Source organism: Lagopus leucura, unplaced genomic scaffold (assembly GCF_019238085.1).
Source record: "Lagopus leucura isolate 7727_CA_CO unplaced genomic scaffold, USGS_WTPT01 Super-Scaffold_1, whole genome shotgun sequence".
Classification (NCBI taxonomy): domain Eukaryota; kingdom Metazoa; phylum Chordata; class Aves; order Galliformes; family Phasianidae; genus Lagopus; species Lagopus leucura.
In genome coordinates, this window is record NW_024962250.1 from 31,649,566 (window position 1) to 31,664,381 (window position 14,816).

The 14,816-nt window shown below is 41.8% G+C and overlaps 1 protein-coding gene across 1 annotated transcript; it reads right to left on the reverse strand.

Annotated features, from left to right (window-relative positions):
• Nucleotides 1–5,507: 5,507 nt before the first annotated feature.
• SLC25A29 (solute carrier family 25 member 29) lies at nt 5,508–14,001 on the reverse strand. The gene is made up of 4 exons (XM_042867565.1): nt 13,897–14,001; nt 12,762–12,805; nt 8,136–8,219; nt 5,508–7,838 (listed from the first exon to the last, which is right to left on the reverse strand). The coding sequence occupies exons 1-4, from the start codon at nt 13,928–13,930 to the stop codon at nt 7,095–7,097; spliced, it is 906 nt and encodes a 301-aa protein (XP_042723499.1). The 5' UTR covers nt 13,931–14,001; the 3' UTR covers nt 5,508–7,094.
• Between the last annotated feature and the right edge of the window lie 815 nt (nt 14,002–14,816).

The window sequence follows — 14,816 nt, forward strand, 5'->3', positions numbered from 1 at the left end:
CAGGGCTCTCCCTGTGCATTTTCAGTGTTTTGAGAGTAACAACAAAGTGGGCTCCACAAACTACGATTGCCAGTCTCTAGCCACAAGTTCCTTCTTTCTAGCATGAATTTGTGAGCAAGCTCAGGTAAGAAGAGGAGAGTATGAGGGATGGGAGAGTGCAGCCTGTAGTTTTTAAAGGGGCAGAAGATGTGTCTGTTCCCTCATGCCCATTAAACTTATGTTACCTTGACAGGTTCTCCTGCAGTTGAAATAGAAGGAGAAAATTCTGTGAGACCACATGCACATAAGTTCCTGAAGCTTTCCATCTTTTGAACTGAGTTTTTTAATTGTAGAAGTTAATATACTTTTTTGCTGTGTCTGTTCTGCCTGTAGCAATAGTTCTTGTTTTAAATACAGGGCAAATGGAACTAAGGTACTCATTAGTTCTAGAGACTACTGTTGTTAAAAAGTGAGTGGGAAGAGCCCAGGTACAGCTTTGAAATGGTAAGTGAATAAATTCTTAACATAAAACACTGAGATCTCCTTTATTGCTTTTTGCAAGAAGCGTGGCCATGCTTGCCCTTGGCACTAGTTATCTTCTTTTTGGACCAAGAAGTTCACTGTTGAGATAGCACAGTCTGATCTTTCTTTTTTTTTTTTTCTTCTTTGCCACAGTCACAAATTGTCAATCAACTATACATAGAACATGTGAATGAAGAGCAAAAGAAGAGATGCTTAACGACAAAAAGTATTGGGACTTTAAAATATTTGAATAAAGCTAATGTTTTAAAGTGGTTGTGAAAGATGTTACCACTTGGTCCTCAGTTGCCCTAAGGTTCTCACAGGATAGATTTCATCAGTGCATGCCTTGGAAAGACTGGAACTGGTCGGTCTTTCTCCTCAGTTCAGATGAATAAACTCAAGGACAGCTCGTAATGATGAGCATTCCTGAATATTCAGTTCTTTGATACTCAGTTTATATTGCATGTAATATAAAAGACATTAAAAATGTATATATGTTATAAGCAGTGGTTTATAGTAACTTCACTAATGTTCCTGTGTTGCTTAAAACTATAAAGAAATAATGAAGACTTCTTGAAAGCTTTGTATTAACACGAGATTCGGTATTCATTTGATCTACAAATTGATCTGCTATCAAGTTGAAGAATGCCAGTAGTGTGAAGTTGGTTTTAGAGTAATGTTTAAATGCTACCCAGATGGCTACCAGTCGGTGAGGTCATTTCACCTTATCCATCTTATTTCTCTTTGCCAAAGGTAAATCAACTTACGTTTATACTCGCAGTCCTGTATTTGGGCAGTTTTCCTTGGAGGTTTTAATTTCTCTGAAAGTAGTCTAGAACACTAGTTTAGGACACTAAATATTCTTCTGGAGAACGTTCATCCATTGAGACTCCACAGAAGTGCTCTTCTGAATTTATCAGATCCTGATCCCTCCTGAAGTAAAATGGAGTGTTTTATGCTGGTTCAGGCAAATGAGTAATTTTGGCAATAGCACCTGCAGTTTAGACAACTTCATAATTCTCTTCATAAGTCCTCTTTTTTTTTTTTTTTTTTTTTTTTTTTCCTTTTATCCTCCTTGCAGAAAAGGTCACAGATTTAAGCTTGGATGCTAGTTGGATACTGTTCCTTCTTGCAGACTTTACTCTCTACTGCCTATTTAGATGTTGGCATAAAGTTTCTCTTGTGAATTACACAGCAGGTTCCTGTGTAACTTGGAAATTCTGCAGGAGCAAGTTCTATAGAAATAATGGCTAATTTTTGAACTGAGATGGAGAGAGAGAACCCATTGAGTCAGCAGGACTTCGGATTCTTCTCTTGACACCACTCACATATTGTGTTCCCATTGGTTTAAATGTGGTTTCTCTGTAGTTGACATGAAAGTAAGCAGCATCTATGTTGATATTTTAGTGTGTACAGATACTGTTGAATAATAGTTTGCCTAGAGGTGGAGATGGCAGTGAATTATCAGTCTGTACCAGCAGACAGCCAAGTGTCAGGGTGCCCTCTGTAAGCATAATGGTGTGGCTGTAGGGGTTACTGTGTTGTGCAGTAGACTTTGTCAGGCTCTGAGCATAGCAGTGTCAAAGTAGGCTTTCCACCCACCAGCGAAGGAGAGTAATCTGACTTTGTATTTAGGCACTTGTAAAAAGTACCAGCAAGGCAATGGTATGTTAGAACTGTGAGAGTTGAGTGTGATAATGATTGTATGTTCTTAGAGGATCTGTACATCCAAGGTTATTGAATATCTTTAAGAGAAGTGTGAAAATCTAATAAAATATAATTAATGATATGCTTTCAGCTGGGAGAGGGGCTATTTGGGGTTATCTAATAGATGTGTAAAATAGCAATGATTCACTCAAGCAGTGGCCTCTGAAAAAGTCTGAGTTCACTGAAGGCAGTTAGGACCATTTGGCTTTCCTTCAGTGAATTGCTGTTCGTAAGGTTTGCAAGGCAGTTGCAGAGACTGCCAAAGTGGTATTTTGTCTGGAGCAGGCTGACAAGAATATGTACGTGGGAGGGAGGATTGTGCGTAACAAGTGAGAAATATTTTTGAGATAAATCATAGAGCGGATAAGCAGAGGAATGAGCTGGACTCATTGGGAAATAGTGGAAAGCCCATACACAAAAAAGCTTGGTGACTGGATGTGTCCTAACAAATCTGCTTCAGCTACAGCTCATCAGCAGCTGGTTGTGAAACAAAACTGTAGAAAGCCGTTTTATGACTCTTTACAGTGTTTATGGGATGACTTAATGGACTCATAAATCATGTGTTTGTCAGAGCTGCAAGATGCTCCCCAAAAGCATCACTAATGTTGCCAACAGCAGTTTTGGCTTGCAAAGTTTGTAACAGTTACACACAGAGCACCATGCACTTGCTTTAAAACATTTCTTCTCTCCCAGCAGAACAAGATTTGACCATTGGACGTGAAGTCTTGGGTTGCAATCAGAATTTGATTGGAACACCTTTTTTTTTTCTTTGACGTTCACAGAATTTCTTACATCACAGTTCAAAGGGGATGGGATTGGTTATTGCTGCTTTTTGTCAAAACTGAATTAGTGGAGCTGAAGGTCTCCATGGGAAAGGTGTCACCGATTACCTGCAGCTGTCCTCCCATAGCTACGTAACCAGTGCTTTGAGCTTCCAGAGGATTTAAATGAATCCTGTGACTCCCACTGGTAGAAAAAGCATACGGAAGTTTATTGTTTGGAACAGCATTTGAAGGCATAATACTGTGGCAGGTCTTTATGGTATTTTTATGTGGGGTTTTTTGTTTTTTTTTTTTTTTTGTTCTTTTTTTTTTGGTGTTTCAGTTTTGTTCTGCTCAGTTGTTTAGTGAGGGAGCTTATTAATTTTCTTCTTGCATGGGTTACGGATGGAGGATTTCTTCTTCAGGAGAAAAGTTTTGTAATATGAATCTGAAGAGCAATGAGCTGTAAACTAACATTGCTCAACTGCTGTGGGAAGTGTATCTGATTCTGAGTGCATTACCTCATTTTTTTTTCCAAGAGTGTGAAATGGAACTGCATAGTCATTCCATTGTGAGCAGGCAGGGAACCCAGGAGGAACTTCCTCTTCCTGCAGAAAATTAAAGGTAAGATTTATTTTTCCATATCACCTTTAAGTTACCAAGTTTGAACATCACTCCTAGCTTGTTTGGAAAATTCCCCCATTGTAGGTTCTTCATTAGATGAAAGTACATGCCTGCTTCTCTCAGCAGGCAGAAGCTGGCCACACAGAAGGATGAGGGTCCTGCCTCCTACCTTCCTGCTGTGAAGGAGCACCTCCTCAGAACCTCAATGAAATTGTGTGGGATCAGGGATGTGCCTGTCCAAACAGATATCCTATATGAGTTTGTGTCCTACCAGAAGAGTTTGTTGGTCCAACTATGGCCAAACTTCCTTTTAGGGTCTGCCTATTTTCCTCTGTTTTTCCTTCATGCTGCCTGTGAGCATATATAAATTCCTGAACATAGCAACAAGCAAGTTGTCTTCCTTGTGGTTTCAAATCTAAGCTTGGCCCAGCAAGAATCACTGCCTTCTCTGTTCTCTTGCCTTTCCCCAGAGACAGACAGTCTATTAGATTCTTCATCTCTCACCATGATGTTACCATGCCTGATACAGCATGTTGCCTTTGCTAAGTTGCTATCTTCTGGGGCTGCTTTTCTGATCAGAAAGGATTTCACTGCCCTTTCTTCTAATCTAATATTTGGCACGCTGCTAAGCTTTAAGTTGTCCTTTAACTAAGTACATATCAGAAGTCTGGTTAACAACAGCTGTTAACGTAGTTTTCTAGCATCATAGCAAATATATCTAATTTCACAGAATGAACACATCTATGCTGGGTCAGCTTTTATGTTTAGGTTTTATTTATTTATTTTTTTATTGTAGCTTGAGATCTGCTATAATAACTTCTGTAAAACTTGTAACTCTGCAACATCTACCTTTGCACAGTGTAATTTGTGTAATTTGTCACTGAAAAGTTTTCTGGAGCATAGAAATTTCTCATGTTCAAGCTTGTTTAAAAGTAATCTCAGCTTCTCCAGGACATTGGGTCAAAGCTTTGTTTTCATTGCTGACATTGTGTAAGCCTGTGGTTTTTTTCCGCCTCTTGTCTATTTAAACATGTTAGTGGCTGTAATTTATAGCACTGGTATGAGCCACCCAGTAACAGGGTGGGTCATCAAAGAGAGTAGAGCACAGGGACTTGATGGTAGGTGAGTTTTGCTCCCAGTGAGTTTTACCTCTGTATTCCCTTCTGTTGAGAGCTTCTCCCATCCAGTGCCCATAATGTTTGTTGGAATGAGCAGAATACTGTTCTCACTTGGCCAAATGGGCTGACAGCAAAAGTCTACTAAAAAGGAACTGAACCATGTTTAGAAAGACTGAGGCAATTTGTAGCTTATTTAAATGCTTGAAATGACAAGGATTTCAAGCAGCTGACATCAGGAAGGTTGAAAGCAGCCTTCTTCTACAGGCAGTCTGTCAGGTTGGGTATTAGGAAAAATGAAGTGCTCAAGATATGTTTAGATACTGTACTAAGGGACATGGTCTAGTGGGGAAATATTGGTGGTAGGTGGACAGTTGGAATGGATGACCTCCAGTCTTTTCCAACCTTGGTAATTCTAAGGACACTGCTTATTCCATGTCTTTTATTTCTGTGCCCCAGTTTAAAGCTGTTCTCACTGAGAGAATTCTACTTAGACTGAATAAATGCGGAGGTTGAAGGGTCCAAATACTCCCCCTACTCCATTACAGGACTGGTCTTTAAGTGAGCTACTTGCTGAAGAGGTTATTATGAACAAGCAAGGTCAGACAGCTTCCCTTTTTGCTTCAACCAGCTGATGTACTTCAAGCTGGAGTAAGGTGCTTTCCTTCCTGGTGGTGTACTGAAGGCAGATGGAGAACATGTTTCTTAAGGCAAAAGCCAGAAAGCCCACCCTTTTGCAAGCTAGATTTAAAACAAGGAAGTATTTGAACAAAACATAAGAAAGATTGAAGAGTGGATCTCAATATCTTTAAAAAAATTTATTCCCTTAGTTTTATATACAATACTTACAGGTACTGTACAAAGGTGTAAATGGTCTTTGCTGTGAGTTGTGCATGTGCAGCTTAGTAGACAGATTTAACATTCAATTTGAATCTCAGTGCAAGTAGGCACTAAAACATCCAACATACCTTCAAGGTATAAAAACACATATCAGTTTTACAGGTTTCTCCAGCATTTGTTGTTACAGTGCAAAATGCTATGAAACAAGGTTTCTTTATAAAAATCCATATAAATTAAACACATATTGCACTTGTCCCAAGAGAAAATGTAACAAATTTACTGAAGTAGCTTGATATGTTTTAGAGCATTCCCCAGCAAGCATGCACTCCTTTATTTCTCCTGGCCATTTGTGCCCAAAATGTGTGGTTCTTACTCCAGATGTTGAATTGCATTTTAAAGCTTTGACTAAAGCAATTCATCTTGAACAGACTGCTAAAAAAAATAAAAATAAAACACAGCAGATTCATGTAACAAGGAAATTCTTCACAACCCTTTTTAGTCTTTTCAGTAGCACTGTAACTAAATACATAGAAATCAGTATTGTTTAAATTCACAATGCAAGTGCATTCAACGTGAACCATTACACTTACACCCCTTATTTTCTGGGAAGGTATAAAACTTCCAGATCTAAAGATGTGCATATTTCCGTGGTACTTCAAGCTGCTAAGCTTACACTACACCCACTAACGTTTTGTGCAATAACACAGGTAGGACTTCTGTACGTCACTGGCTGCTACGTTGCACCTTGGGAGAAGTGGCACAAAGTTGCATCAACTCAAAGAACAAAGCTTACATGGCGTGAAACCACTCTACACACTCTGTGCACCACCAAACAAGAAGTAGAGGTGAAGGCAAACATCAGTCTTGCTAGCTTTGACTTTCCCTTACTCCTTACTAGCCTTGAAATTTAACGGAAGAAGTAAATACAAGTGCAGATGCTAACTTTGTGCTTGAGATATTTAATCTGAAAGGTAAGGGAGTAGGTTGGAAACAAATCATTTCTTTTAGCAAACCAGTGTGTGAATAATGATGCTACTAAAACCAGTGACATTTACAAGCAGAGAAAAAGTAAAATATGAAGCTAGCTTAACATTAATCCATGTCTTAAACAGTTCAGGGTTACCTGCAAAATGCTTCTAGCATTTAAGTTCCTCTCCCCTCTCCCTACTTGGAGGACTGTATGTGCTTCTGCTACATACAAAAAGCATTTCTTTTCTGAACACACTTCTGCATTCATTCAACTCGGTCATTCAGGACACAGGTTAAAACCTGATTTCTGGTACTCTGACATTCTCCAGATCCTCTTCTGGAGCTCTAGTGGTACAGTACTTTCTAAAGGCAGGTCCCCATCTTACTTGGATACTATTGGTTATGAAGTCCTTTATAAAGTCATGTGCTATTTATACAAGTCATGAGATGAAATCCTAACTTGATGCATCTAGGAGTTCTTCATACAGGTAGCATACATTTACACTACTTGTGCGGATCAGCTGTTTACACTAGGAAGACAGCTGGGTTTCAGATGGAGGTTATAAGCACACGCTGCTCACAGACTAGAAGGCTGCTGGATTACTGGGCCTGGGTCACATTCACGAAGGTCATTTTCTGACCTCATGTACATTAGGAACACAGTGACAGTAGCAAAAGTAGCTGCATTGACAGGAAAAGCTCGGAGAAGTGTAGAAGTGAGGCCTCTTGTAAACACCCTCCAGCCTTCCTCATGGTAGCTCTTCCTGACGCAGTCCAGGATGCCCTTGTACTGTGTTACACCTCCAACACCATCTGCCTGCAGCCGGGACTTGATTACATCCACGGGGTAGGTGGAGAGCCAAGACACGATCCCTGACATCCCCCCAGAAAACAGCAGTTTAGGAATAACGTAACTGTCTTCAGCTTCACAGCCCAAGTATCTGGTCATGCAGTCATAGGTCAGGAAGTAAAAGCCAAAGCTCGGAGTCTCTCTTATGACTGTAGAGACCATGCCCCTGTTGATGCCTCTCAGTCCTTCCTTTCGGTAGATTTTAATCAAACAATCCAGAGAATTTTTGTAGTTCTTTGTTTTTTGTTTGTATTCACCAGTTCCCTGAAGCTGCATCCTTGTCTTTGCCAGCTCCATGGGGCAGCAGATGATGCACTGGATGGCCCCAGCTGCCGAGCCTGCAAGGAACTGGTTCAGAGGAGTGTCTTTGCCGAGGGCACGCAGTGTGTTTCCCTGCACACCGAACACGACTGCGTTAATGAAAGTAAGTCCCATCATTGGTGACCCAATGCCTTTATAGAGTCCAAAAGCCTGATGGAAGAAGGAAGGGAAAAAAAAGTGTTTTTAGCACTAGTGCAGATAACCTCCTGAAGCTGTGTAGAACATGTCCTTTCTGGTTCTCACTCATGCTCTAACTTCCTAACTGTGGACAGAAGATCATTTTAAACTTGATACAGTGTTTGTGGCCATGTGAGATTCAGAGTATGATTGATTGATTATGATATTTGTAGGGTGGTTTTTTTTTTTTTTTTTAACCATCTTTCCCACCCTTCTGATAAAAAAATACATGAAGATCCAGAACAGGAAAAGCATTAACTTTGTACTTACAGATTCTTGCTTTATGATGGACTGAAAGCAATGGAAGGTCCCACGGTAGAGAGGTTTCTCTACATTTTGAACTTGTAGACGAACCTATAAAAAGTGGTATGAGATACTGTTTTGTGTGTCAAGAGCAGCATAACTGGTAAGTTAGTGTCTTCTACATACATCAAGAATTGCTACCAAATATATATGCACGAGCACAGACTGGACATTAGAATGCCATATGTGGCAAAATCATTTAAAAACATTCTCTTGAGTGTTTAGAATTATTTTGGAGAGTGAAAAAAAAAATGAAGGGAGGAAGATGACTAACTTATTTTGAAAATTAGAAAAAGAGTGTGTGGGAGTACAACAGGGTATGCTGTTACCTACAACTTCAGATAGAAGCTTTCCTGACTATACAACATGGGCTTCCTTTCGCTGCCAAGAATACTTCTGTACACACTAAGCAGTATCTGTACAAACCCAAAAGCATTTTATAAAAAAATTAGTTACAAGTCAAGCGTGAAATAGAGAAGATAATAAAAGGTTGGGAGCTTTTGACAACACATGTAGTGTTTCTGGCTACCAGGCTTGAGGCCCTTCACTGAGATGGGATTTTTTCAGAGTTTCGAGGGGAAGAGACTTAAGATAGCTTATGTTCAGATAAGGAAAGGAATAAAAAGTCACTTAGCTTATTAATCCTTAGTCTGCTGAAAGCAAACCACTTGTGAGGGTGTGGCTGTATCACACCTTTAATGTTAGTGATTAATTTTTTCAAAACAGATGTAGTATGTTCCACACAACAGGTGATGTTACTGTGAGTGGTGACACATTTATTCTTGAGGTGGTTTCTAACCTTTGATGGCAAAGTCTGGTTCAGATTTTCCTGCCAATTTGCTTTCAGCACACTGAAACAGAAAGCCTTGGAGCTACATAGCTCATGCAAAACCCTGCACTGCAGTAGCTCAGTAATTGGTTTCACTGGAGTGGTGAAGTTAGACATCTGCCTTTGATCTCAGCATGGAGGGCTGCAATATTCCTTGGAGGAGATGCTTATCAACCATTTACCCATTTACTGCTGTGGCAGCCCGCAGAGAAAAAAAAAACAACACAAGACTTATTTGGAACAAAAGAAAGGATTATTAGGTGTGAGAAATTCCTGACTTTAGTCTTTATATTCTCTTTGCTTAAAGTAACTCCACTACTGCCAGAATGAAAGGCCCCTTAGATTACATGGGTCTAGAACCAATCTGGGGATATGGTTTCTTAAAAGCCCATATTAAGGTTAGTTTTCTTCAAGGGAAGAAAAGAATAGCTTGAGTGTTTTTGACATCACAACATGTCATTTCATGCTCTGTAAATCAAAGCTGTAGTTTTTAGTGTCTTTTTAATATGCACTTTAGTGTATGCTAAGCCATGCTTGGAGACTGAAATAACCTCAAGTCTTCAAAGAGGGAACAGGGTTTTACAATGTCTTAAAGTTCAGAGTGGGCTTAGAGCAGGATTCAAAGCAAATAAATCCTTTGTTATTCAGTCAGGTTGGGGGTTGAAGTAGCTGAGTTTGTTAAAGCTGCTCAAGAAGCAGTCCCATAAGTAAAGCCATACATGTCAATGAGCTGTCAGAACAGCACAAAACATTGGTCTGACTCCATTTATCGTTTTATTGCTATTATTTCAAACCTCAGCTGTGAGATTAGAGGGCTTCCAAACATAAGAGGTTTGGAAGAATTACAGTTTAGCAGCCTTTTTACTTTTCCATATGAGCACCTTTAGCAAGTTAGAATAATCAATACTGTGTATATAGGTTTAATTTCCTAGCAGCGTAGAGCTTCTACTACTTTTAACTACGTGATTTATGAAACCCTGACTAACGTTGTAGGACTAAATATTCAGAAAGCTGGAAGTACTGACACATCACACCTAAGAAAGAAAAGCAGCTCTTAGCTTTGAGATTAGATGGCAGCACCTGCAGCAGCAAACTGCTGGGTGAGGCTATAATGTATACAAAGCTTTATTTCATGGGTATTAGTATAATAATGAACAAGTTCTAATTTAGTGTGTACACCTATGGGGAGGATGAATCATTTACAGAGTTCAGCTCTTTATTTAGTCACTGACCAGCAATCATCACATCCTTTCATTTTGCTTCTTTCCTATTTGAAGCTGCTATTAATAAGGCAGCTGTCACAGTGACGAGCTACAAGTTTACATTGTTAAAGACTTACAGAAAAGGAAAACAAACCAACAAAAAGCCTTCTAACACTCCAAACAGTTAACAGTGAAATAAGTGATTTAGAGACATTTGAGCAATTAGTGTCCTCCAAGGATATGTTGTGGGTAAGACCTGAGGTTCTGTCTTACAGCCACTGCATGTGGAAGTGTGCACAGTTGAGAAATGCATACCAGAAAGGTTCAGAATAAGGCTTTACATTCACAAATAACTAAAAGGATATTTAAACCCCGCTCCCTCCATGTCACAGTTGTAGAAGAGGGACATATCAGTTTAAAATGGATAAAAGCTTCGTAAGTCTTTCAGATCTGTATTTGAACTATTACATTTTGGAATAAATTAAGACTGAGAGAAACAGAAGCGTTCACCTGGGCTATACTTACTAGGTAACTCTCCCGTGATGAGGCTTATCTCTCATCTACAACAAAGTAACACTTTTGCTGTTAATGAAGACAGCCCCTAGCTCAGAAAGTAAAGGCAGTTAAAAGCAAAAAAAGCAATTTTACACATTACATCAACAAACCAGGGCTAAGGAGTGTGCCAGCTTTGGGATCAGCTTGGAGGGGGTTTCTCAGCCTGGCTTCCCAGGCGTGGTTCTCCCTGCGTGTCCCACCAGCCCCCTCCCCCTCGTGAAGCATGGGCACTGGCAAAAAAAAAAGCTTAAAAGGCAAGGTGGAAATGAAATTCTGGCTTATCTAAGCAACTTTCCCACCATCCAGTTATAGACAACTGCAGAAATGCAAAAAATTATTCTTAACATACATATATATATATACACACACACAATACAGTATGCTTTCTTCTTTTTTAAAGAGTGGTTATGGTGTTAGTTTTCCTCACGTACAGTGGTGACTGTGCCAGCTAATAACACAAACATTAGTATTGCCCTCCAAGAAAGGGCAGATAAACATTATCCCTTCTGGTGGTATGAAAGCCACATTCCACACTGGATTTTGTAAAATGCTTTAAATCATCTGGAAACAAAACTGTTCCACTCTACTGTACAGCAAGATGCTTCATCTAAAGCCAATACATCTTTATTACATTAATCCATCCGCCAGAACTAGCATGAGAGCCCCAGTTTTGCAGGCACTTAAGCGTTTAGTTTCATGCACTACGAGCTGTTTCACATTAAAAACATCTTCTCCCCCACCGTCCTCCAACACTGAACGTCAGCATGAGCACCGAATTTTAGTGGTTTAGCTGGTTTCAGTGCCATGACTCTCACTTTGAGTTAAGCACATAAAACTTCACAGGACAGGGAGAGAGGATACAGCTGTCCCTGTACCACCATTAAAAAAGTATTCAACTCTGGATGCTACCATTCCTGAAAATATTTAGTCAAATTCAACCCTGTTACGTAACAGTCAAGTTTACCATACTGTCAGAAACATACAAATATTGTTTAACTATTTGAGCAGCTTGCACTTTGCTGGTAAGGACTAAAATCCACTGGCTATGAAAATCTGTTCAGTATTGAGTCAGTCACGTTGCTAGAATACATAATATGGTGATGACCCCTGTAATACTATCAGCCCTTGCATATCTAAATTCAGTAATGTAGAGGTACTCCAAATATAGCTATCACAGCTGGCATGCTGCAGTTAAGTGATATGGGTATAACACATTGGTAAATACCTGTCTCCTGTACTACTCTTCCAGCATGAGATTATAGGTAAGGCTGCCAGAATGTGAGTCAGGTCATCATCCATAGCTGAAAAACAGGCTGGGACCCCTGGAGTCCTGGCTAAAGGGCCTCTGGGGAAATTAACATCCTTCAAAAATCTTGTCTTTGAGAAGGCCTTAGGTACTCTTAGTATGCATAAGGCATAAAGCTAACAGTCATGAAATATATTTTAACTTGGAAATTTATACAAAATATTCATGTATTATACCTAAAGGGAGGAAAAAGGCCCCCAACAAACTGCATGCTATGGATTTTTGTCCACTTACATCCCTGGGTTTATGCAATAAACCAATGCCTGAGGAGTAAGTAGCAGATCTTGGGGCAAAAACAACGCAAAGCTTTCAGAGTAGGGACAAAAGAGCTGGAGTTACCACAGAGTAGAAACTCTTCTAGCAGTTAGTAGCGAACAGCTACAGAAGAGCAAGCACTGAACAAAATTAAGTGTAAGACCCTATTTTCAAATGCAGTGATATCACTGCACTGATGGAATTGGGACTGGGCCAACACTTGTTCATATTACAGGGCTGAATCATTCACACAAAGAATGTTCACTTCTGCAGGGCCAGAGGCTGCCAGTCCATAAGGAGCAGCTAACGAGGCTTGCTCCAAACTTTCAGTCACACACTGAGGCTCCTACAGCATCTGGGGGTGTTTGTGAATCTCCCCATCTCCTCAGAAAAAAGTACTAATCAGGTTTTCTACTTAGAGCAGAAGTGTTTAGTAATCAACCCACCTTAACAGTGTCGAAGGGATGTCCCACCAGCACTCCGGCAGCACCTGGAACAAAGCAGATGGTGTTAGGAGCTTCAGCCACCTTCCTGAGGCACACAGCATGGCAGGAGATCCCCGGTTTGGTCTGTAAGCAGCACAGAGTGCGTCTATGCCTCTGGCATTGCTGCGGTTTGGGGTCTACAGCAGCACCATGTTGCATGAATGCTCAGTGATCCCTTTACCCTGAGGCACAGCCGTAGGCAGAGAGCTCAGCATACTTCTGTGGGAAGTTCTGTCAGCAAGCCTCACTCTCATAAAGTGCAGAGAGCCTGGGGCAGCCCAAAGGAGAGGGGCTTCCGTGCACTCTGCCCACAGCCTTTCCAGGCAGGATGGCATCACCAGCAGAAGGAGCACTTTTACCTTATGCCAGCATCAGAGGGCTTTCCGTGTCACATGCAGGCCTGGCAGTTATAGGCTGCACTGAAAAACACGAGTACCGCCTAATGCAAGGGCTCCTCCAGCTCCATACCTCTGCAGTCCCAAATCATTCACCCACCGATGGCCTCTGGCCCCAGGAGTAGCACAGGAGACACCCCACGTTTGCAGGAAGCGTCCTCTCTGCTGCTCCCCAGGAAGATGTGGAGGAACGCGCTGTCCAGAGGGATGGGGCTGCTCACGGTGCCCAAGGACACCACGAAGGCCAGCAATTTGCCACCTCACCAAAATGTAAAGGCCACGACCCAGAGTCCCTCCGGCAAGGCAGGGATGAGAAGCGGGGAAAAAAAATCTCTGCAAATGCAGAGTCAAAACGGTGCGAGAAAAAGTGGCTTCCACCAGAACACACGTTGGCTGCTAAAAATAGCAGAGGGAAACAAGCGGAGGCCATAAGCTGATACACAGGGAAGAGGAAGACGAGCAGCAAGCAACGCATCATTCCCCTCCTCCCCTTAACGTTAAAGCTCCGCGTTGCGGATCAGGGGCTGCAGGAAGCCCCCTGCGCTCCTTTCCCTTCCTCCTTCTGCTTGGAGAGGGGCTTTAGATGAAAATATATGTATATATTTCCCTCCTTCCAAGCTTCTTTCCTCCATCCTTCAAAAAGAAAATTTTTTTTTTTGTTTGTTTGTTTTTTGTTTTTAATTCAGCACCCCCCAACTCACCGCCGACACATCCCGCGAGGAAATCCAAAGCCATACTCAGCGCCCTCCGCTCCCACCGGCGGGGCCCAGCCCTCTGCGCGCTGCTCGCCGCGCACTGCCGCTACTCCCCCCGCCTTCTCTTTCTACCGGCCGCCCTCGGCCCGGCTCCGGGCCGCGCCCCCGAGGGGCGGGCAGCGGGACAACTCCCCCCCGCCGTCTGCAGGCACTGGCTGAGGAAGGAGGGAGGGACGGGGATGGGACGAAAAGAGGCAGGAACCGCGCTCAGCCCTTCTGCTTCCACCTCCCCCAACCCCCGCTCGGTTGCCTGCAAATCATTCCCATCTTCTTGAAGCTCAATCAAACAAAAAAAAACCCAACCGAGCAAAGGCAAGTGGATTTGAACATACCAAGCCCGGAGAACCTGCCCTAGATTTAGCTGCTCTTGTGTCGTCGTTACAGTTAATGAAAAGGCGAAGCTTGGCTTTACCAAAGTGGTTTTCCTCTGTTCTGCGAATCCCCTCATCTCCCAGGCAATCTGCTTGGCCGAAATCACCCTCTCCACCAGAAGTGCTTTGTAATTGCAGTGTTCACCCACAGTTGGCAGGGAAAGTCATTAATTCCCCTCTCTTTGCAGACACTTTCTAAGCTATCTGGAGACTGTTTTAAATCTTTTATCTTTTCTTCTCTGAATTGTACTGGTTACTGATTCCTGATCTTCTGTTGGCTTGTTGTTTCTTGAGCTGTTCCCTAAGGCTTTGCTCAGTGACTGATGGGCGATTAACTTAGGCATTTGCAGACAACACTGAATATGTCATATTCATATATCTGAGTATGAGAGCTTCCCTTCCCTTCCCTTCCCTTCCCTTCCCTTCCCTTCCCTTCCCTTCCCTTCCCTTCCCTTCCCTTCCCTTCCCTTCCCTTCCCTTCCCTTCCCTTCCCTT

What these genes read in the sequence shown, in the direction of transcription:
- SLC25A29 (XM_042867565.1), bottom strand. Translation starts at nt 13,930, where the DNA reads ATGGCTTTGGATTTCCTCGCGGGATGTGTCGGCG. An exon ending in CCTCGCGGGATGTGTCGGCG is followed by an intron (nt 12,806 to 13,896) that starts GTGAGTTGGGGG and finishes GCTTTGTTCCAG; the next exon opens with GTGCTGCCGGAGTGCTGGTG. An exon ending in ATCCCTTCGACACTGTTAAG is followed by an intron (nt 8,220 to 12,761) that starts GTGGGTTGATTA and finishes CACTTTTTATAG; the next exon opens with GTTCGTCTACAAGTTCAAAA.